This window comes from Onychomys torridus, chromosome 5, assembly GCF_903995425.1.
Source record: "Onychomys torridus chromosome 5, mOncTor1.1, whole genome shotgun sequence".
NCBI classification, from domain to species: Eukaryota; Metazoa; Chordata; class Mammalia; order Rodentia; family Cricetidae; genus Onychomys; species Onychomys torridus.
The window spans coordinates 12,395,379-12,419,619 of record NC_050447.1 but is presented as its reverse complement, the minus strand read 5'-3'; the positions used below and the strand labels follow the sequence as shown (position 1 = coordinate 12,419,619).

The following is a 24,241-nucleotide window of genomic DNA, read 5'->3' as shown; positions in this document are numbered from 1 at the left end:
AGATCTTAAGAGCTGTATAGGAGTATACTTAGATAGTCCCAGTGCAGCTGTCTCTCATCAAGAAGTTCCTGACCAAGAGTTAATAGAAAGGTCATCCTGACCTCCTGAAGAAAAAGCTAGTAGGGATGGGTCAGAACATTTTTAGGAAGGGTCATTGAGCAGCCTGTACTCCATGCAGATCCTATAACTTGGAAATCCGATCAGCCTGTGTTGATAGATCAATGGCCCCCCACACAAGAAAAAAATACAAGCCGTGCAGCAGTTAGTACAGGAGCAGTTGGATGGTGGTGATATTGAACCTTCTAATTCTCCTTGGAGTTCTATTTTCCTGATTAAAAAGAAGGCAGGGAAATGGGGATTATTACAGGATTTAAAGAGAATTAATGAAACCATACAACCAATGAGAACTTTGCAGCCTGGATTGCCTATCCCTACTGCTATACCAAAAAGTACTTATAAAATTATTTTGGATTTGAATGATTGTTTTTATACCATTCCTTTAGCCTCTCAAGACTGTCAAAGATTTACATTTAGTGTTCCCCCAGTTAACTTTCAAGAGCCTATGAAAAGATTCCATTGGAAGATTTTGCCCCAGGAAATGATCAACAGCCCAACACTGTCCGAAATTTGTGGCACAAGCTATCCAAAAAGTTAGAGAGCAATTTCAGCAGGTTTATATTACTCATTATGTGGGTGATATTTTCTTTGCACAATAAATATGAGGAAATTTTGCTTGACACCTTTGATGGCTTCAGCACTGTCTTAAGCAGGGTTAATTATCACTCCAGAGAAAGTTCAAACACAGACACCTATTCAGTATCTAGGACATGTATTATACTTAAAGGAAATAAAGTCTGAAAAAATGGAAATACAAAAGGATAGGTTAAAAACTTTAAATAATTTTCAAAAGTTATTAGGGGACATTCAATGGTTTTGACCTTATTTAAAATTATTTACTGGTGATTTGGAACCTTTAAGTGATATTTTAAAAGGAGAGAGTGATCTTAATTTGCCCAGATGGTTAACTGAAAAAGGTAGACAAGTTCTTCTTGAAAAGAAGTTGAAAAGGCTATTCTGCTGAACCATTTTGGCAGCTCATTTTTAATTTATATCCACTTATATATTAGATATTAAATTTGGAAAATAATAATAAATATACTAAATACACCTGAGCCTAGGGATTTTCTGATTTATGTCTTAATTCCAATCATGATCATTACCAGGACTTTAATTTATAACCATCTATGTATGATTTGAAAATGGTCACTTCAAAGTTCAATTAAAATTAATGAATGAGCACTTAGTAAGTTTACTTTGTGCCTTATAATTGAAACCAAGTATTTATGGAGGCCCAAATTACTAAGGGTCAGAGAATGTGAGCTTGCTTTACCCAGCAGGGCTGCATTAAGAGATGATTTGACTACAAGCATGTTTAACAGGCGTTTGGAAGGGTCTACACTTGGCTGTATGGTGTGCTTTGATCTTGCAAGGGGGAGGTCTTTTGCCTCTCCCCTTAGCATGTTATAAACAGCCTTTTGAATAAACCTTTGAGGCTATTGATCCAGGTCCTCCCAAAGCTATCCTGTGTTCCTGTCTTTCTTCTCATTGGCTAGGTCTCTACCTAAATTTTTTATCCTTTCCTCCTTCTCCTAAGAACCCTAGAATAGGTTGGAAAAGTGGGAGCTGAACTCCCAAGGATGCCCATAGGTGGTGGCTCAACAGGGACTTAGGTACAAAGAATAAGAGAGAAGAGGGAACTGCAAGAATGGGGGTGGGGCAGGCCTGGTAATGAATTAATGGATTAATTTGAGTCAGTGGTATTCTATTCTTTTTCTTTTTCTTTTTTTTTTTTTTCAAGACAGGGTTTCTCTGTAGCTTTGGAGCCTGTCCTGGACTAGCTCTGTAGACCAGGCTGGCCTCGAACTCACAGAGATCCACCTGCCTCTGCCTCCTGAGTGCTAGGATTACAGGCATGCGTCACCACTGCCCGGCCAGTGGTATTCTATTCTACAGGAGTAAAATTCTAAATATAAAGCAGAGTAGTTCAAGTTAAGCTGAAGCAAGTAGTTAAAGTTAGGCTGCAATAGTATCTCTCCCTGTCTCTGTTTCTCTGTCTTTTTCTCTAATAAAATGACTCACAACTTTAGTTTGAGAAATGTAGGCTTAGGTATATTAGGGTAATATAGGCTTTAGATATAAGGATATTGTGTAGGCTTAGGTATACTGGAGGAGAATATAGGCTTTAGGCCTAGGAATATGGTGAAGGTTTAATATAAAGTGACTTATATTAAGGGAGTAGTTCCCCTCCCTGAGTATGGACAAGACCTGGGATGCAGAAAGCAGCATCTAAGAACTAGCAGACACAGTAAACTTAGCAGTCTGAGTGGCTTCAGAAGCCCCCATCACAAGCAGCAAGCAGCACCACCAGGAACTACCCAAGGTAGACATTGGCAACTGAGACCCACGAGATTTTGTAGCTCCATGGGTGGCAGACATTAAGTAAGTCAATGCAAGCAGCAGGGTTTTGCACACTTTCCACTGCAAAAGAGCCATGGAGGAGAACACCATGAGCCAGCTGGAGAGACATGGCCTGATGTTATGTGCAAGTCCAGCAGAGACTTGGTGGAAGAGGCCAACAGCAGGCAGTGGCTATGGCTTAGAGAGTGAAGCAGAGACTTCAGGCCCCAGTAACTAGAGCAGAGCCACATGGGTAGCTAGAGAATGAGAGCACAGGGTGCTGTGGCAGCTGTATGAGAGACAAAGCCTCCAGAGAAAGATGCAGGGCATGCACCAGGAGGGCCAGGAAGCAGGCACCTTCAAGTTTGAGAGTGTTCTAGGGACAGCAGGGTCCCTGCAGAGACCAGGCAGCATCTCTAAGGCTAGAACTGTGGCAGGCGCTGGTGCAGGACCCAAAGGAAGATGCTGGCTGACAGAACACCAGGGTGGAATGAGCCCTGTCATGGAGAGAGCAGTGGAGGTATTGAAATCTGCCCCCCAATGAAATGTACAGGGATTGAGACCCTAGCAGCAGTGTGTAAGCATTGCACATAGCAAGACCCCTGCAAGGCAGGTAACACAGCTGGGTGTATCGGAAGTGACTAGCCATGGCTGGGTTTCCTCCCAGACCAGGTTGCTGAATGAGAGTGGTAACTCATAGCATCTGGGGTAAACTTGAGCCTCAGGGACAAGAAGCAGTTGAGAGCCCTCAGCTCTACGACCAGAACTATAAATTTAAAAATAAAGCAGATTGGGACAAAGGCTTTGCTGCAATTTGAGCCAGCAGCCAAAGCTGTTCAGTTTCTGTTTGCTGGCTGTAAGGTCTCTTTTGAGAGCACTCTGCACCAGCCAGCTATTGTGGAGCAAACAGGTTTAGCCTTGGATCAAAATTTCCTAAGGGAAGACAATGAACTGCAAAGTACAACTGTAGCTGAGAGTGAAAGTTACAGAGATGCTGGGTTGAACTGAATTGCCGCATTCAGGGGAATTGCAAAAAATTTTGGTTGTGGGTTTCTTCATATTTGGAACTTTAAGACTGGTATCAGAAAGCTTTCAGTGGAACTTTAAGACTGGTACCAGAACTGTCTTTTTGAACTTTTTAGACTTAAGAAATGGGATGGAAGCCGGGCATTGGTGGCGCACACCTTTAATCCCAGCACTCAGAGCCAGGCGGATCTCTGTGAGTTTGAGGCCAGCCTGGTCTACAGAGTGAGATCCAGGAAAGGCGCAAAGCTACACAGAGAAATGCTGTCTCGAAAAACAAAACAAAACAAAAAAAATGGGATGGGGACAGGAGTGATTTAATTGCAATGGGAAAATTTGGACTTTACATATGCATATAGACTCTATCAACTGTTATGACTTATGAACTGTTTTGTGTATGCATACATACTTTATTAACTGTGGTGATTCACAAACTGTGTAGAAATGGAACTGAGTGTGTAAAAAATGGAACTGGTTTTGTGTAGAAATTGAGAAGTTTGGGTTTTTTTTCTAACCAGGCTCAAGATGCAGTTTAAAAAATTATAGAGAAAATGGGGAGTTAATATTCCTCAGTTTCTTTAATTTTGAAAAAAAAAATGTATTTTCTTGACACTTGAGTGGATTAATGTTAACTTATGCTAATGTACCCTACATTTTGTATAGTTCTATTAAAAATTGCTTTTCGATGTTTGGTAAAGTTTATAAAGTGCAAATAGCTCTATTTAGAGTTTGCTTTTGGATGTGAGTTTGTGAGAATTGTAATTATGAAGGAATGATTATGCCAAAATTATGTTAAGCTGTTGATATTGATGAACCATGGTTTGGTGATGTTAAAGAGTCTTTAGTTTTGGTGCAGTTGCATCAGGAGTCTATTGATTTATTTGATGAGGCTGCATCAAGAGTTTATGGATTTTTTACAAAAGGGCTTGCTGTAGCTAAGACTGCTATAGACATCTTATACCATTTCAAAAAGGACATTCCATCTTTATCATCCTCTAATGCTTTACTGGGAGGCCTAGCAGCCATAAGGAGCAGGAGTATTATTATAATATTCCAGCTATTTGAAAGATCTTAGTGGATAACCTGATTCAGAGCTGCATAGAGTTAAGCTCTGTATCCCAATTTGATTTATATTATTAAGAAGGGAGAATTTGAGAAGGCCCAAATTACTCAGGGTCAGAGAATCTGAGCTTGTTTTACCCAGCAGGGCTGTGTAAAAGGATGATTTGGCCACCGGCATGTTTACCAGGTTTTTGGAAGGATCTACATTTGGTTGTATAGTGTACATTGATTTTGCAAGGGGGAGGTCTTTTGCCTCTCCCCTTGGCATGTTATAAAAAGCCTTTGAATAAACCTTGAGGCTCCTGGGTATTGATCCACACGCTTGTGGAGCTATCCTATGTTTCTGTCTTCTCAACAGCTAGGCCTCTCTTTCTACCTAATATTTCTTATCCCTCTCTCCTCCTCCTAATAACCCTAGAAGGTGGAGTGGTGGGTGGGAGCTGAACTCCCATAGTCCGCCACAAATATTTTTGAATCTCTTCCTGGTAAATATCCTTGAAAGCACTTACTTCATCATTGATCTGAGCTCATTAATATGGTAAATCATGACAGACTAACTGTCTTCACTCTTCTCTTCTGAGTCAGAGCTCTGTAAAGGTGTACTGGTGCCATTACCTTTGGTGTTACCACGATTACATTGACAGCTGCTAACAGGTGTGTAAAATCCAAGTATCTAATGAATATGTAAACAAACACATAATAAAAATCTACTTTGTTAACAGCATAAAGAAAACCTATTACAAAAACAAGGAGGAAGCACAACTGAAAATTGCTTAAAGTAACAAAATTAGCCTAAGATATATACAGGTATGGGATTTTTGTCAAGTAAAAAAAATATATGTATATATATTTCACTGGGCAGTGGTGGTGCATGCCTTTAACCTCAGCACTCAGGAGGCAGAGGCAGGCAGATCTCTGTGAGTTCAAGGTCACCCTGGTCTACAGAGTGAGATCAAGAACAGGTAGGGTAATTATACAAAATCCTGTCCTGAAAAAAACCAACCAACAAACCAATCCAAACAAAAATAAAAACAAAAGCAGAATCAGCAAAGTGGCTTGACAGGGAGAACTCTCTAAGGACCACAAATGCTGTGTATCTGGTTCGCATTACTAGCTGTCTTCAGGGCTGGTGAAAACAGCACACTCTGACAACACCCAATGACCTCTCTTTGGTTCGTCTTCTTTGCCCAGTATACATTCACAGACCTGGAAAGTTCCAGACTGAGGCTTCTGCTTTACTCCAAGGCCCAAATCCATGCTCCAACTTGAAGATCAACTCAGGTTTGGTTGTGCAGTGCCCTGTAAATGGGGAATCATAGAGAAATGGTGCCAAAGTGCTGTCAAGTCCACTGAAGAAAGACAATCCCATTGTTGATTTGGGCTATGGTGGGTGCATTCAAACTTGTTAGTTTACACTCATGTTCTTTATTCTTTGGAATATTACTCTCAAGCGGCATATAAATTACACAATGTAATTTTTAAAATTTCAATAAGCAGATGACAAGAAAAGACAAAGAGAAGAAATTGGAAAGACAACTTTGTTGTGGAATATTATTTTAAGACATGTTATATTCATTTATGCTGTAGAATATTTGTTTAATGATGCAAAGATGTGTTGCATTCCTTTTTTTGTTTTGTTTTGTTTTGTTTTGTTTTGTTTTGTTTTCGAGACAGGGTTTCTCTGTAGCTTTGGAGCCTGTCTTGGACTAGCTCTGTAGCCCACGCTGGCCTCGAACTCACAGAGATCCACCTGCCTCTGCCTCGCGAGTGCTGGGATTACAGGCATGCACCACCACCCGGTAGTTGCATTCTTTTCTGTTGCATTTTTAAACTCTGTGAAGCTGTGTTACTTTGCCTGTGTAAAACACATTGATCTAACAAAGAGCTGAACAGCCAATAGCTAGGCAGTAAAAAGGATAGGTGGGGCTGGTATGCAGAGAGAATAAATAGGAGAAATTTAGACTGAGAAAGACAGAAAATAGAAGAGAAAGAGCAGGAGAAGAAGAAGAGGATGCTAGGGACCACCACCCAGCCACTCAACCAGCCAAGGAGTAAGAAGGAAAGGAAGGAATATAGAATAACGAAAGACAAAAGGTAGACAGGATAATTTAAGTTAAGAAAAACTAGGTAGAAGTAACTCAAGCTAAGGCTGGGCATTCATAAGTAAGAATAAGTCTCACATGATTATTTGGGAGCTGAGTGGCTGGCTCACAAAAGAGTAAAAAAAAACAAAAACAAAAAACAAACAAGCAAACAAAAAACAACAAAATGCTACTTAGGGCATCCTAGACATGGGAAGCAGCCTTAAAAAAGAAGCAGCCATAAATTTTCCTCGAGTTCTCAACTGTGACCTTGCACATGGCTACTAGAATGACTGCAAAAGTTGACCCAGACAATGATAATGCTGAGCTGCAGAGTCCCCAGTGAACAAAGGTTCACAGGGTCCTAACAAAACAAAAAATCAATTGGAAGTTTATAAAACTGATGGCATAAATATAAATTAGTATTGATAATAAGAAATGCATGGGAGGCAGAGGCAGGTGGAACTCTGTAAGCTCAAGGCGAGACTGGTCTACAAAGCAAGTTCCAGGACAGCCAGGACTATACAGGAAAAAAACCTGTCTTGAACACTGCCAATACCTCCCCAAAAGAGAAAAAAAGAAATGTAGTTTATGTTTCTTTAAAAAATAGTTCCAGGGACTAGAGATGTAGCTCATTGGTAGGGCACTTGCCTAGTATTCAAGTAACCTTGGTTTCAATCCCAAGAACCAAATAAGCCAGCAGTGGTCTTACATACTGGGTTCCAAGATCAGAAATTCAAACTCTGCTATATATGAAATCCAAACTCAGTGTGGCACACACGAGACCTATCTCAAACAAACAAAATAAAATATAGAAATACTACATAGCAATACTCTCCCACTTTTGAGTATGTGTGTGTATAAGTATATACATTTAGATTATAGAAACATTTTGCAGAGAAATTTGCACTGCCATCATTGTTGTAGGGATGTTCCTAAAACCCAGGATGTATAATCAAGTGGGTTATAATCAACAGAAGAAATGGTGAAGAGAACGTGGCATGTACACACAACTGCGTGAACAGTGACATGGATACAGCTGGAGGGATTTTCAAATGATGGATGAGCTGCAGCTGTGACCCTGAACTGTAGGAGGCCTTAGCCAGCAGTCATGGTAATGAGGTAAAGAGAACTAGAGAGCAGACATCTAGGTCTCCCAGGAAGGTGAAAGGGCTGGTAACATCCCCTTACAGGACTCACAATCACTCAACAGATTCCGATGGGGAAACGTGTCTGCTTATCCTCCTGTGGCATAAAGATGTAAACACTGCCCTAGGGTGCAGTTTTCAGTGAGACCTGCTTGAGGTTCATCTCTGCTCTCTACTGCAGGAAACTCATTCATTCATCAGGACAGATGAAAATGCACGGAACTTTTATTTTCTCTCCCCATCAATGTCAGAAGACATAAGTAAAATGTGACAGGCACAGAAACAAAACCTGGCATGTTCCCATCATGCTTACAAGCTATAATTTACCTCAAAGCTGTAAAGTTCTGGTTGCCGGACTGTGGAAAAGATACAGGACAAAGACACAGAAAAAAAGATATATATAGCCACTGGAGTGCCTTTAGAAGGAATGAAAAACCTGTAATGTTCAGTAGCACAGCAGTGAATTTATAGTTGGTAAATTACCTGAGTATCTCATAATAGCCATCAGAGAAGTTTTAAATGATCCCCATACAAAGAATACCTGAGCTGACATCCTCACCAACTACCATCGTATAATCATTGCACATCAGTAAGTGTATTGCAAAGACACACTGTCCTACACAAATATGCATGGGGGTTTCGCTCCTAAAGTGTCTATAGAGCCACTACCAACAGTTAGCCATATTCTCTTAGTTCTCAACCAAGCAGAAAGGAGTTGCTAGTAGATTTACAGAGGGGTCAGACTCACCCACGAACACCAGGCTGCTGTAGTTCTCCAGCATCACGTCCCTGTAGAGGGTCCTCTGAGCAGCATCCAGGTCCTGCCACTCCTGCCAGGTGAAGTGCACAGCCACGTCCTCAAAGCACACTGATCCCTGTAACAACAAATGTCTCCTCAACCCAAGCACCATGAAGTCTTGGGGACAGAAAGTGACACCGCAGTCTTCACTGTGACGTGCACTTGAACAGCATCGTACAGAAGGTACAGCTCACTTTGTGTTCTGGCTTCTCTATTACTGCAGGGAAATAAAACCAAACAACCAACTGGCCAAAAACAACCTGGGGAGGAAAGGGTTTGTCTGACTCACAGGTGACAGTCCAGCATCAAGGGAAGCCAAAGCTGGAACCATGGCAGGAACTGAAGCAGAGAGCTCTGGTTATTGGCCTCTCTATGGTATGCTCGATTTCCTTTTTTTATGCAACCAAAGACCACCTGCCCAGGGGTGGCTCCACACCAATCATCAGTCAAGAAAAGGCCCCACAGACTTGTCACAGGACAACCTGATGGAGGCATTTCCCAATTGAGGTTCCCTCTCCCTGATGACTATAGCTTGTGTCAAGTTGCCCACAAAAACAAACAAACAAACAAACAAAACAAAAAAACAAAACAGAAAACAAGTAGTCTGTATTTTGGGGAAAGAAAAAAAATCAATACAAATATATTCTGTGTTTATGCAGTGAATCAAGAAAATAGGACTGTAGACCTTTCCATGCAGTTCAAATGGAAACAAAATCCAAGGAATAATATCCATGTATGTAAGGTTTGTGTTGTTAAGAGCAAGGGGAAGGCATTTATAAGCTTAGCCATATAAAAACAGTATCAAATCTGTGAAAGCAAAAACCTTTATGAAAATACAAATACTCATGCTGGTGACACAGCATTATAATAGAATCTTTGTCCAGAGTTGCACTGCTGTGAGATCTGTTCCTAGCATCTATTGCAGACTAGATAATGTTCTTGAAATATGGATCCTTGGTGTGAAGAGAAGGCTCAGCAGTTAAGGGCACTTCTTTGGCTTTCAGAGGACCCTAGTTTGGTTTCAGCACTCACAAGGTGGCCTCCTATCACCTGTAGCATCTGGTCCAGGTGATCCAACACACTATTCGGACCTCCATAGGCACCAGGCATGCATGTGGTGCATATACATATGGTTGACTTGCCTCTGCCTCCCAAGTGCTGGGATTAAAGGCAAAAGCAACTACTCCCAGCCTATACTGCACCTTCTGTGAAAACTGACTGACTAATTAGAACTTTAATTTGGATTGTGGAAAGGTTGGAATGGTGCAGATCCACAGTCCAATACAAATCACCTTGGGTATCATTCACCCCCCTAATATCCAGTCATTCTCAGTCTCTGTGTCTGACCTGATAGCCTTATGACTATCACATGACACCTTAGTAATATATTAATGTACTAAAGCATGAGCTTCTAGCCACCAAAGGCTAAGAATTTATCAGATGATGTCTGAGACCCATACTTGAGGTCTTCCCCTCTTTCTTGATAACTGCCTACCTGATGTTTCCAGCAATGTAATTCCAGTGCTTCCACCCACTGGTTTGGTTTTTACTACAAAAGCTTTATGAAATTGTTACCATATTGAAACATGGAATTGGGGGTAATTAGTAAATCAGTGTTCCAAAATCATGATCACTCGTATTTGGTTCCAAAATAAACTCCTGTCCTTGGTGAAGTAACAGCTGTGATTTTGTGTATGTGTTTTAAAGATTTATTTTGTTTTTGATTAAGTGCATGTGTATGTGCTTGTGTATGTGAGTGCAGTAGCCCAGCTGAAGAGCTGTCAGGAGAGGGTTTGAATCTCTTGGAGCTGCAAGGTACAGGCAGTTGTGAGCCTCCCAACATGGATGCTGGGAATGGAGCTCAAGCCCTCTGCAAGAGCAGTACATGCTTTGTTTGTTTGGGACCAAGTTTCTCTGTGTATTTTCAGCTTGGCCTGGAACTCACAGAGATCCACCTGTCTCTGCCTCCTGAGTGCTGGGATTAAAGGCTTACCCTGCCACCACAGGCTAGCAGTGTGTACTCTTAAGTCCTGGGGTCATCTACAGGCCTGAAGAGCTGCATACAAAGTAATTCCATTCTGTAGAAGGGCATGAGGTCCTCACACTCTCAAAAAGCACTAGATAAACCAGGAGTGTTGTACACACAGGCTTTTCTCTTCAACAGAAGGAATTTACACCTTTCCCACCCAGAAGATTGGGAGATGTTGTTTATAGCCTGGTGATCTTCACTATTGTGTAGAACCAGGTTTCACCCAAATTCCCCAGGCTCCTGAGAACTGCTTCTCAGTCAATAGAGCCCATGCTCCTGCCATGACCATAATGAACTAAACCTCTGAACTGGAAGAAAGACCCCAGTTAAATGCTTTCCTTTGTAAGAAGTGCCACGGTCTCGGCGTCTCTATGGCAATGGAACAGTGACTGCAACAGTAAGACAATTGTTCTTTAAATAGAAATTAGGGGCAGGAATTTGGTCTTCTTATTCAAGGGTTCACAACAATAAGTGAGAGAGTGTAATTAATATGGATTCTTTCCAGTTCTCTGAGACAAAGCATTTTATACAATTATTGAAATATTTGTTAAAATCTTATGGAGTGCCGGGCGGTGGCGGTACACGCCTTTAATTCCAGCACTCAGGAGGCAGAGTCAGGAGGATCTCTGTGAGTTCGAAGCCAGTCTGGTCTCCAAAGTGAGTTCCAGGAAAGGTGCAAAGCTGCACAGAGAAACCCTGTCTCAAAAAAAAAACAAAAACAAAAACAAAAAAAAACACCAAAATCTTATGGAGCAAAATATTCAGAGTGCTTAAGAACTCTGTAATTTTGTACAAGCAACTGTAAAATTTAATCCTTGGTTCTCTAAACAAAAACCAGAGATGTTGAAAATTGGAAATGTATAGGAGCCAAGGTAAAGACACCTATTTATATATAGATGTGGACTTAGTTTTCCACACATAACAAAACTCCCGAGGCAGGTGTGTTCGCCAGCCCAGGTTGACATAATACCTGAGATAAGCCAAAGTTTCCTGTGTCTCAGGCTTTGGAGGGTCCATGCAGCAATCAAGCATCTCCAGTGCTTTGAACCCTGGAAGAGGAATTCTCCATAACCCAGTTTCCTCCTGGCCTCACCTCTAAAGGCTCCCATACTTCCCAATAGTGCCCCCTGGGGACTAAGTCAGATTTCTAGGTTCAACCTTCTAGGTCCATATGGGCTCAGTGCTGGTGAAAGCCAGAAGAAGGCATCAGCTTCCCTGGAGCTGGAGTTTTTATGTGGTTATGAGCCACCCAGAGTGGGTGCTGGGAGCTGAATTCAGGTTTTCTCCAAAAGCAGCCAGTGCTTTGAAGCACTGAGCCATCTCTCCATCCACCAGGCTTACTCTTACAGTCTATACTGGTAAGAACTCACCAGGGTCCCATGAGCCATACCTTAGTTCCTTTCAAGGACAGTGACCCCCAACAAACCCCAGCTAGTCTCTGCTTTCCCATCACCCCCTACATACTGGTCTCAGAGACCAAACTTGGACTCTGCTGTCCAAATCACAGCAGATGCTGTAGGAAGGTCTGAGGTCTTCAGTGGGCACACTGTAGATGAAGCCTGTGTGACAGCCTTGAAGTTTCTGTGGGTCTGACACTATGGAAGCTGTCTTCTCACTTACCCAACACATCCCAACACATCCCAACATGTCCTTCAGAGTCGACAGGGACCTTTCCATGGCATTTACACATAGAGGCAGTCTGAAGGAGCCCTTGCCATCTGGAGCTTTGCTGCATTTCCTATGCAGTAAAAAGGCTTGCTCCAGAGGGGAGCTTGCTGTCCAAGAGAACGGTCCAAAATAATGCACCTTACCTGTGTAGTCCTATAAGCAGCTACTAGACACGTGGGGGTGTTTTGAAAGTTCTTTTTAAAAAATACATAAATGATGTTTAATTATATGTGGCAGGGATAGGGGCTGTGTGCACATGCCATAGTGTGTGTGTGTGTGTGTGTGTGTGTGTGTGTGTGTGTAGGTCAGAGGACAACTTGAGGCTTGAGTTGGTTCTTTCTTTACATGTAGATACCAGGGATTGAACTCAGGTCATCAGACCTGGCAAAAGCACCTTTATCTGCTGAGTTATCTCTCTGGTCTTTAAAAAAAATATTTCCTTCTTATTTATTTATTTTTATTTATTCACATGTGGGTTTTGAGTAGAAATATGACTTTTTTATTTATTTATTTTTCTTAATGTGCATTGGTTTGACCTGCATGTACATCCGTGTGAACATGTTGAATCCCCTGGAACTGGAGTCACAGGCAGTTGTGAGCTGGTTATCCTTTGCTTTACATCTAGTATCCACTTATGAGTAAGTACATACCATGTTTGTCCTTCTGAGTCTGGGTTACCTCATTCAGGATGATATTTTCTAGTTGTATCCATTTGCCTGCAAATTTCATGATGTCATTGTTTTTCTCTGCTTAGTAGTACTCCATTGTGTACATGTACCACATTTTATCTATCCATTCTTCAGTTGAGGGGCATCTAGGTTGTTTCCAGGTTCTGGCTATTACAAATAATGCTACTATGTACATAGTTGAGCATGTGTTCCTGTGGTATGATTGAGCATTCCTTGGGTATATGCCCAAGAGTGGCATAGCTGGGTCTTGAGGAAGACTTATTCCCAATTTTCTGAGAAACCACCACACTGATTTCCAAAGTGGCTGTACAAGTTTGCACTCCCGCCAACAGTGGAGGAGAGTTCCTCTTGCTCCACATCCTCTCCAACATAAGCTGTCTGTAGTGCTTTTGATCTTAGCCATTCTGACAGGTGTAAGATGGTATCTCAGAGTCATTTTGATTTGCATCTCCCTGATGACTAAGGATGCTGAGCAATTCCTTAAATGTCTTTTGGCCATTTTAAATTCTTCCTTTGAGAATTCTGTTAAGCTCTATAGCCCATTTTTTTAATTGATTGTTCATTATTTTAATGTCTAGTTTCTTGGGTTCTTTATATATTTTGGAGATCAGCCCTCTGTCAGACGTGGAGTTGGTGAAGATCTTTTCCCATTCTGTAGGCTGGATGGGCAATAGGGGATGAAAATGTAAGAGAATGGGATGGAGTGGGAAAACAATGAAGGAGATACCATGACAGAGGGAGACATCATGGGGCTAGAGAGAAACCCAGTGCTAGAAAAGTTGCCAGGAATCCCCAAGGATGACCCCAGCTTGGACTACTAGCAGTAGTGGAGAGGGTGCCTGAACTGAAGTGGCTTACCCCAGTGATCAAATTGGTGAATACCCTAACTGTCATCACAGAGCTTTACTCCAGTGACTGATGGAAGCAGATGCAGAGAACCACAGCCAAACACCAGGCAGAGCTCTAGAAATCCAGTCAAAGAGAGAGAAGAGGGATTCTATGAGCAAGTGCATCAAGACCATGATGGGGAAACATGCAGAGACGACCAAACCAAACTAGAGGGAACTCATGAAAGTTGGATCAATGGCTGTGGAGCCTGCATGGGACTGGACTAGGCCCTCTGCATGGTGAGACAGCTGTGTAGCTTGATCTGCTTGGGGAGCCCCCTGGCAATAGGATCAGAATCCATCCCTGGTGCATGAGCAGGCTCTTTGGAACACACTACCTATGATGGGACACCTTGTGCAGCCTTGAGGCAGGGGGAAGGGCTTGGACTTGCCTCTACTGGATGTGCCTCCCCATGGGAGGCCTTGCCTTCTTGTGGGGAAGAGTAGGGGGTGGATTGGGAGGGAGAGGCTGGGGAAGCAGAAGAAGGGAAGAGGAGGATCTTTGATTGGTGTGTAAAATGAGTGAAAACATTTTCTTAATAAAAAAAATAAAAAAAAAATAGATAAAAAATAAATGTCAATCATTTTGCTTTTTCTTTACTTAAACATTTTTTGAGATTATACTATAATTACATTATTTTCTCCTTCCCTTTCCTCTATTCAAATTCTCCCATGTACCCCTCTTTGCTCTCTTTCAAATGGATGGCCTCTTTTTCTTTAATTGTTACATATATGTGTGTATATATACATGTGTTCATATACATATAAATACAACCTGCTAAGTCTATGTAATATCTCTTGTATGTATAAGTTTTCAGGGGTTGACCACATTTTTGAGAATTTTGTAGTTTATGGAATATTAATCATGTTACTAGAATCCCTTACAATCTATAGTGGAATGGTATCATCAAACACTTAAATGTCAAATTTTTAAAAGAAAAGGGTATATATACCCACCTAAATCCCCACATACTATGCTACATTTAGTTATATTGAGTTTAAAATTTTTCACTGTAAAGGATAATGCTTCTTCTGATGCCTTAAAGGAAGCACAGCCTAAAGGATGTGTTAGATGGGAAGATCTAGAGACTAATCAATGAAAAGCAACTGATGTTCTTCTAACATCAGGGAATGGTTATGCTTATGTTTTTTCAGAAAATGAATGAAGTCCCAGATGGCTCGTGCTTGGATGAATTCAACTAGTACAACATTCTGGAGACCCCCGGACAAATGAAGCATCTGAGGATAGATGGTAAACTCATCAAGAGGAGACATTCCAAGAGGATGAGGAAGATGATAACTTGGGGAGACATCAAGACTCATCAAGCTGAGACTTTAGGGAAACAGCAGGTATATAATACTACTGATCCAAAAATGTTACTGTTGTATTTACAGACTGTATTACATGCTAATTCTCAGCTCGTCAATACAGAATCCAAATGTCTTTCTTCAGGGGGCAATAAAAGGTGTACCTGTATTAGAAGATAGTATGATTGTTTTGCCATGCTAAGGATTATTTTATCTTTTAGGACCAGTTGTCTGGATAAAAGATGGTATAAAAATATTTATTCCTATGAATGGGGACATTTTGGTTGGACTAATCTAATGAGATCAGTCCAAATGCAATAATATGGATTTTAGCATAATTAAGTACTCTTAAGAAAGCTGTGATGGTGGAAACTATAGTTGTATGAAGATGAAAAAGAGACTACCTGGTGTATAGCTTACCAAAGTTGGTATTATTGTACCTAGAATAGTTCTATCTATTGCCAATGGTTTAGACAATAACCTCTGGCTTCATTTGGCACATGACAGTCAATAGACACAATCCTTTTGTGTCAGAGGAGACCCATCTATTCCTTGGCTCTTAAAAATAAATTTATATGGCATAGGAATCATTCATATGCACTATACACAAATCATGGGGGACAAAATAGAATCCATTCACACCCATATACATAAGGCTTCCTCTGATATTCCTATCTACGGTATTTTTCTATCACATTGTTTATGCTTTAAATGTACTTATGTCTCTCTTTATTGCAATTTCACCTCTAATCATACCATGCCATCTAATAAATCTGCATTTGGGATGGACGTTTTTGTATGGGGAGGTGGGAGATTTGAGACCTGCTCCTACTTTTCCCCCAGGGTACTCTTGAGAAGTGAGAAATATTTAGATAGAAATATAGAGGAGAGACAGAAACAGAGGATAGCCTTGGGAGGGCCTGGGTAAAAACCTATCAGCCCCTTCTGTCTCTGCTAAAGGGCTTTTTATAGATATGCTAAAGGGTGGAACAAAAGTCCTCCTCCTTGCACAGCCAAGTGCAGCCCCTTCCAAACACCTGGTAACCATGCATGTGGTCAATACATCTCGTTATGCAGTCCTGCTGTGTAAAGTAAGCTCAGATCTCATTAGGAAACCTCTGTGGACCCCAACGGGGGTGGGGGGCTAAAAATGCTACTTACACTGCCCTTTCTGAAAGTTATAAAGGTTTGTATAGGCTAGGCCATGTTATATCCATTTTGCTCAGTAAATCTTTGCAATCAATAGAATTAAAGACAGTTAAGGCTACACAGAGAAACCCTGTCTAGAAAAACCAGAGAGGGAACTCACCCTGAGAATTGTGATGATTCTTTGCACATATTGGATCCTGTAATGGTTGCAGCCTCAAGGGCTTTGTTATTGCCTATCCTAGGAATAGTTACTGGAATACAAAGAGAAGTCTCAAAGATGGCATGCGTGATTAGTAAAACTAATACTATCACAGCAAACATATTAGCAGAAATTAATCAAGAGGTGGTAAATTGAGGACCATAGTTTTGCAAAATAGAGCTATTATAGATTATTTGTTGCTCAAGCATAATCTTGTTTGTCAACAATTCCCTGGCACATGTTGCTTTAATGTGTTAGATTTTTCTTACACTATTGATGGTCAAATTAATGATTTGCATAAAGAGATAGACAAAATCTCCCAAGTAACCTTTGAATGGCCATCATGGTTAAGGTGATTTTTTCTTGGTCCTCTGCTACCTATTCTTATAATTCTCTTACGCTTGCCTATATTAATTAGACTAACCATAGAGACAATGCTTTCACCTAGACTCCATAACAGCCACTACTGTTTTCTTTGAAAACAGAAACAGGGAGATGTACAAGAGCACAGTTAGCACTAGAGAAACTGGAAAGTTAGACATGCGGCTTTCCTCCTCAATGGGAGGGAATGTAGACCTGTTTTCCAAAACTGCATGGTGCTTGTTATTGTCAAAACAGCTCGGGTCAAACTCTAGAAGCTTGAAGCAGTCTGGCTAGTAGTTGTGAGGAACCAGATTTCCTTCTTGGCACTCACAGAGGCTTCCCTCTGTTGGCTGTAGCACTTGCAGAGAACCTCACACCATTCCCTTTGGCATGCTTTGTTTTTGATGGCCTACACATACAGAATTAAATTACTGTGCTGGAACTGTCTTTCTGAGAAAGCAAGCGGCATTAGTACAGATGTGGTGTCCACTGAGAATGCAGTCTGTCTTTCAGCGCTCAAGCCAAGCAAGGCACCTCAGCTCCCAAGAGACAGAATTAAAAATGTGCCAAACTGGGCAGTGGTGGTGCACACGTTTAATCCCAGCACTCGGGAGGCAGAGCCAGGTGGATCTCTGTGAGTTCGAGGCCAGCCTGGTCTACAGAGTGAGTTCCAGGAAAGGTGCAAAGCTACACAGAGAAACCTTGTCTTGAAAAGCAAAAAAAAAAAAAAAAAAGGTATGTGTGTACCCTATCCACAATCTGTATTTCTGTGTGTGAGGGTGGAAGACAGGGTCTTTCTAGGTAGCCCATGTTGCCCTCCAACTCAAAACAGTACTCCAGAATCAACTTCCTCAGTGCTAGGATGACAAGCATATGGGGACATGAGGATGGGTGGATGGGGACTAGGACCCTCTTTTCTGTGCTTTCTCTTTTCTCTGTGGCTGACTGGAGTAACAAGGTCTGTGGGCTACCCTTCCTCACACATATGATAAATCCTAGAAGCAGTGACCTTCTAAGGGAATGCAATAAGTCTCTCAGCCCAAGCACCTTCCTTTTGTCAGCCTCCCTGGGGCCTATGTGCTGGTCACACACATGCTGCTCACTTACCACTGCATGGGTGCCAGGACACCAGCTGCCTTTTTTACTGTCTCAGTGAGGAAGACCGGCAGGCCCCTCCAGGGCTCATTTTGCAGGACCTCGCAATGCCCTTCTCAGGAAGGAAGCCCACTTCCAGGAAAGCTCTAAAGCAGGCTGGGGCACTGTGCAGGCTCCCTTGCCAGAGCGAACAGAACAGGTGCCTGAGCCCTGGATCTTTACCAGGAGGATGGAGAGCTGTGTGGGGGCTAATACTCTCCCAGACAGCTGTGACAGAGGCTGATGCCAATCTAAATTCCCAGATGTCTTATTCTAATACGGTCACTATGCAGATAATCACGGGAGACCCAAGGCCCTGAAAGATCAGGTGCAAGACAGCCAAGCCTCCGCAGCCTGGGTGGCAGTTTGGCTCCTCTCAAATCTGACATGAATGTGGCCCCAAGGGGACAAAAGGCTGGTGAGTGCACCATCTAAGGAAAGACAGGAGGCAGAAACAGATGGAAGGGCCATCAGTTATGACAGAAACCTCCTCTCAAGGAGTCCATTGAGCATGGGACAGACAGACTGTACTATCCCAGCCATAGCCCAACAGCTCTTCAGCTTCCAGTCCAAGGGACTTCGAAAATATTGAACATTGTCATCAATCAACACCCCTAGCAATTGGACCACAAATCCTCCTTGAAGGAGAATAGAGTAGTCCCCTCTGTGGTAGGTATACCTGAACTCTATTGTAAGGATTACTCATTTAAAAGAATACCTTCCACATCCTGAAAATCCTTCTTTTCTTTTATTATCAGACAGAGTCAGGGTGTTTGGGATTTTTGAGAATGGTTGTTTGTGTGATTGGAGTGGAGCCCATGATGGTCTTGCAGATGCTAAGCAAGGATTCTGCCTCTGAACAACAACCTTCCCTCCCTCCATCTCTCTCCCTCTGTCTCTCTGACAAGGTTTACTATGTACTTTTAACTGGTTTCAAATATCTGTTCCTGCTGCCTGTGACTCTCAAGGGGGTAGGATTACAGGAGTGTGCCACAGAGGCCTGTTTTATTCTGAGAGATTATGCTCTGCCAGGCCTGTGCTGACAGGGTGGAACTAATTCTGACCCTTACAATACCCCATGAAACATGGATTTGGCTCCATTTTATTGGAGAGGAAAACTAGTTCCAAGGGAATGAACCATTAACCTGGACTGCACAGCTGGGAAGTGTTACACTGGAGTTCAGGTCCAAACAATTGTGTACTTCTTTGGAGACGTGGTCTTACTCTGTAGCTCAGGCTGGCCCTAAATACCCACACTCCTGTCTCCCAAGTACTGAGATTACAGGGGTGCACTGCCATGCTGTCTTAGTAACTGTTCTGTTGCTGTGAAGAGACACCATGACGAGGGCAACTTACAAAAGAAAACCTTCCGTTGAGGACTTCCATAGAGTTTCAGAGGGTGAGTCCACAGCCATCATGGCAGCAGCCATGTCTCTCTGAAGCAGTAGTTAAGAGCTCACATCTGACCCACAGGTGGAGGCAGAGAGATCCAGATGTGGACCTCAAAGGCCACACCAAGTGACACATCTTCTCCGAGGCCACACCTCCTCCAGCAAGGCCACACCTACTCCTCCTTGCTAACAGTCCCTCAAGTGGGAACCAAGCATTCAAATATTATGAGACCATGGGAGCCGTTCTTATTCAGACCACCAGACATGCCCACACTTTGATGGTGTCCTCCTTATACACGATAATCCTGAGGTCCTATGTCACATGCTGGGCCGGTCTCCATGCACTTCTCACTGGTCTTTATCCCACAGCTACTCCCCTCTCAGCCCCTTTTGTTCCTCACCTGTCTTCATTGACAGGTCCATCAGAACCAACAGCCACCGAAGCTTCCTTGAGTCTACAGCAGAGACACCTTCTCAGGCCTGTGGGGCCCAGCTACTATCAGTGTGGCAGACAGTGGTGGAGCGACCCACCTTTGGCTGTCCCCAGCTTTGGCTTTCCATTGTGCAGTGGACAGTTCTCCCAGTCCCACACCACCTCTTGCTTCCAGGGCCCACATTAGAGGTCTGGTGAGATGTGATGCACTGCTCACCACTCAGAGGCCGTTTCAATCTTCCCTGGCTGTGGTCCCAGCACAATGCCAGCCAGGAGTGACAGTGCCCCACTGTCCAGAGGAACACTCTGATTCTCCAGAAGGAAACTGGCTCCTCTGAGGTTCTGCAGAATCAAGATCATTGAGAACAGAAGGCAGAGTCCTGCACATGTCAGGTGAGTACTCTACCACAGGAACTGTACTCCCACATACTTTTGCTTTTTGACAGAATGCCTAAGTTCACCTCCAACTTGAACTGTAGCCCAAAATGGTTTGGAACTTCTGCTAGTTCCACCTGCCTCACCCTCCCAGGTATCAAGAGTTGTAACCCACACAACCACTCCTGACTTGGAAGCAAGTTTGAAACCCCACATATAGGTCCCTCCTCTGTTTCACTTCAAGACTACACTGAGTGGGGACAGCTAGACAAAGAAGGAGGATCAGGGCTCTGCACAGAGCTCCTGCCATCCTGCATCCACTGCAGGTAACCACTTGGTCCATGTGCAGTCCCTGATGAGGGCTCCTCACTCACTCAGAGATAAGTTACCCAAGGCGACAGACACACACAGAGATGGAGAGACAGAGAGGAGCCGGGACCCATGGGCTGCTGGTACATGTGTGTGAATCCCTGTGCTTGGAAGAGTATTGCTTCTAGATTGAAGGCCAGCCTGAGCTACATGGAGTTCCAGACCCTGCTTGTCTACAGAGTGAGAGCCTGTTTGAAGAATACAATCAGAAAGGGAAGGGAAAGGGCTGTAGGAATGCATTTGCAGACATACAGGAGTCCGGGACAGAGAAGCCGTGTGGCCCCTGGCTGGGTTTGAGTGCAGTTCCTCTGTTTTTCTTAGCTAGCCTCTTTTATCTCTCTCCTCTGCCTCCTTTGACTGGCACATTAGGACTCAAGACCTCAGCAGTGGCCTTTTTCAGACAGGAGGAATGTGCCTGCTCTGACTCCACAGCTCCTGTGCTTCTGAGTCATATCCCCACCAACAGTGTCTGCTCACTGCTGTCATGGCCTCCCATGTGTGAGAAGTAGAACTGAAGAACCCCACCCTCACCCTCCAGTGCTTGGTTCTGGGGCTCTAATAGTAGCCAACTGATCTATCAGTGCTCTTTGCATTTGTGGGGGAGGGGGGGTTGCCATCTCTGCACTTGTCTACACATATCTTTTGCTACTGCATCTGGGATTCCTTAGGCATCACCTTGTATGCAGAGGGCTCCTGAAGGGCAGACCCATTCATGGCTTTTGTGTATCTCCAACTGGCCTCAGATCTGCCCTTGGACATATGTGCAGGAGGCCAGGGTGCAATTGGGGGCTGTGGAGAGAAGGGCAGTTAGTACCTGGAGGCCTGAAAAATGGCAGTTCCTGACCTGGGCTCTATTGTTTACTCCATACAAAAAGGACAGAGTCCTGAGGGCTCCAGCGTTTGATCTCAACTCCTCTGAAGAACAATGCAGGGGTCCAAGTTCAAGGCCACTCTGGGCTCCCTGTAAGATTCACTCTCAAAAATCAAACAGATAGACAAACAAACAAACAAAAAATCCCAAACAAAACAGACAACAACAACAACAACAAATAAAACAACACTGGGAAGGTGACTCTTGACAAAACACTTTCCTAGCAATCCCTTAGCTGAGCCTCAGTCACACACACACACACACACACACACACACACACACACACACACACACGGAGAGTATCTTAAAGAGGGGATGATCAACATCAAGCAGTACAAACACTGTCACCTGGATTCGAACTCTTATCCTAGTAACACAGTTTTTCAAGAAAATGCATCCTGCTGAAGAGGTGTTGAGAGACCCAGAGAAAGATGGGCCAGACAAAGAACAAGCCAAAGAGGTATGTGACATACAGGACTAGATTCAAAACTGTCACAGTGGCATTCACAGCAGCTCAGAGATGAGAGATCTCGGAGATTCAGAGAGAGGGACAATCAGGGAGACACAAACCCTGGCAGAGGCCGAGCTACAGCGGTGGGTGGGACCCGGCGGTAGTGAGAGTCCGGGAAACTACCGGAACACAAGTGGAGTGCTAGGAGGTGGAGAGCTGGGTGGCTGTCACTGCTGCAGATGATAACAATCCCTTAGGTTCAGAGAGCTGCAGTGGAAGGGACCCGCCGCCTGATGCTGCAAAGGTTGGTTAAGGAGGAGAGGCTCTGACTTGGGTACCTATGCGGACACAGCAGTCCGGGCTTGCCGCAGCTCGAGAGCGCGCTCTGAGTCCTCCTGTGAGATACTGGCTCCAGACTCCCGTGTGGCGGCTCCACTGGCCCGCCGTCCCACCGCGGTCCTGACCAGGACAGTGGCGCTTTCCGACCAGTTACAGCTGCCCTCCCGGCTCAGGCGCCGCACACTCCAGGCAGAGCTCGCAGAGAGGGTTGCAGCAGGGCTCAAGTCCGGGGCAGGGACCTGATAGGATGCCCACTGTCCGCAGCCTCCAGCCCCGACCCCACAACCGCAGGCGACGGAGTGCACAGCTGCCCTCCCGCTCTGCATGCACCTCACTCACCATCTCCAGCTTCCCGGGCATCATGAGTCCTCAGTATGGCTCTCACCACACCACAGATGCACCCGGCCACAGAGGCCAGCACGAAGTGTCCAGGAAGGGCCTCCGGAGAGGGGACCGTACCGGGCGACAGGTCCCAAGATGGCTGGTCTGAGACAATAATGTGCCCAGCAGAAGGTGTCTTTGCTATTGATTGGACAATCCTCACACTAATGCCTCTGATTGGACAGAACCTCATGTCCAGAGCTAGAGTGACAGCAGATGGACCCAACCGGTTATTAAATGAACAATAACAGGTTCACTTAGATTTCTGTGACCGAGATTCTAGTGCAGAATCTAGCCCCACTTAACAGTTACATTTAACTTTGTATACAAAGCTATATCTATTAGCTTATGATATATATTAGATAGATGATAGATAGACAGACTGACAGATAGCTAGATAGACAGATAATAGATAGATAGAGATAAATGATCTTATCCAACAATAGTCGAAACAATAAAATTTCTGTAAAATTGCCAAATTCTACTCTTTTGAGGAGACACCTTGAGCTTTGAAATGAGAAAAAGTTTCCTAAAGCACCAAGTTATAATAAAGTTTTTAAATTAAATTTTAGAGCAGTATACAAAATTATGTGCTTCATATGACACTCCCATGTGCTTGTCCTTCTTCTTTGTCCTCATTCAGTCTCTCTTCTTACTGCCCTCTGCCTGTCCCTTCTACATCTCCCTCTGCCTGTCCCTTCTACATCTCTCTGGTTGGTTGTATTTCTTCCTTAAGACAAGCCCTTAGCATTTATATTCCAACAAGTGTACATGGGGGGAGGCAGCACAGCACAGTGAGAAGGGGTGTTGTGAAGTAGCCAGCTGTGAAGTAGACTACTCAGACACCAGTTCAAGCCCGTAGGAAGTCTTTATTGGAGGTTGACTACACTGGGTGTTTGTGACACCAGTACGGCCTTGAGTCTTTCTCTGGCTAGGCTTTCAGACACACACACACACACACACACACACACACACACACACACACACAAATCACACCCTGGGTTGACACATCAGCAAGAACATTTAGCCAGAAGCAGAACTGCAAAAGCACAAGGTTAGTGCATCTATGGACTTTCCTAGAACTATGGATTTGGTGGATGAGGTCTCTGTTATCATTTTGGCAGGTGTTGCTGCCTAGGCTCTGGCTTTCAAGGTCTGAACCGTACTTCCATAAGGGCATCAGCTGAACCAAGTATTAGAGGCTTGTTACAAGGACACTTGCCTCCAAGCCTGATGAGTTTGATTATAATTTATTTTATTATTATTATTATTATTATTATTATTATTATTATTATATGTGTTTTATTTTACACATCAGCCATGGGTTGCCCTGTCCTCCCCCCTCCCGCCCCCACCCCTACCTTCTCCCCACCCCCTTCCCTCCATTCCCATCTCCTCCAGGGCCAAGACTCCCCTGGGGATTCATTTAAACCTGGTGGATTCAGTACAGGCCGGTCCTGTCCTCTCCTTCCAGGCTGAGCATGTGTCCCTGTGTAAGCCCAAGGTTCCAAACAGCCAGCTCATGCACTAAGAACAGATCCTGGTCCCACAGCCTGGATGCCTCCCAAACACTTCAAGCTATTCAATTGTCTCACTTATCCAGTTGGCCTGATCCAGCTGGGGGCTCCATAGCCT

The 24,241-nt window shown here is 43.6% G+C and overlaps 1 protein-coding gene across 3 annotated transcripts in view; it reads right to left on the bottom strand.

Moving 5' to 3' along the window:
* Positions 1 to 22,706, bottom strand: part of LOC118584844 (zinc finger protein 25-like) — a 40,104-nt gene extending 17,398 nt beyond the window's left edge. For 2 of the 3 annotated variants that reach the window (XM_036189166.1, XM_036189168.1), the window contains exons 1-3: positions 22,565 to 22,706; positions 8,520 to 8,646; positions 5,749 to 5,841 (exon numbers count right to left, since the gene is read on the bottom strand). In XM_036189166.1, the coding sequence (XP_036045059.1) occupies positions 5,749 to 5,841; positions 8,520 to 8,646; positions 22,565 to 22,588 (244 nt within the window). In that variant the 5' untranslated portion in view covers positions 22,589 to 22,706. The remainder of the gene's footprint in view (positions 1 to 5,748; positions 5,842 to 8,519; positions 8,647 to 22,564) is intronic. The other variant, XM_036189169.1, reaches the window with a different exon arrangement.
* Positions 22,707 to 24,241: the final 1,535 nt, after the last annotated feature.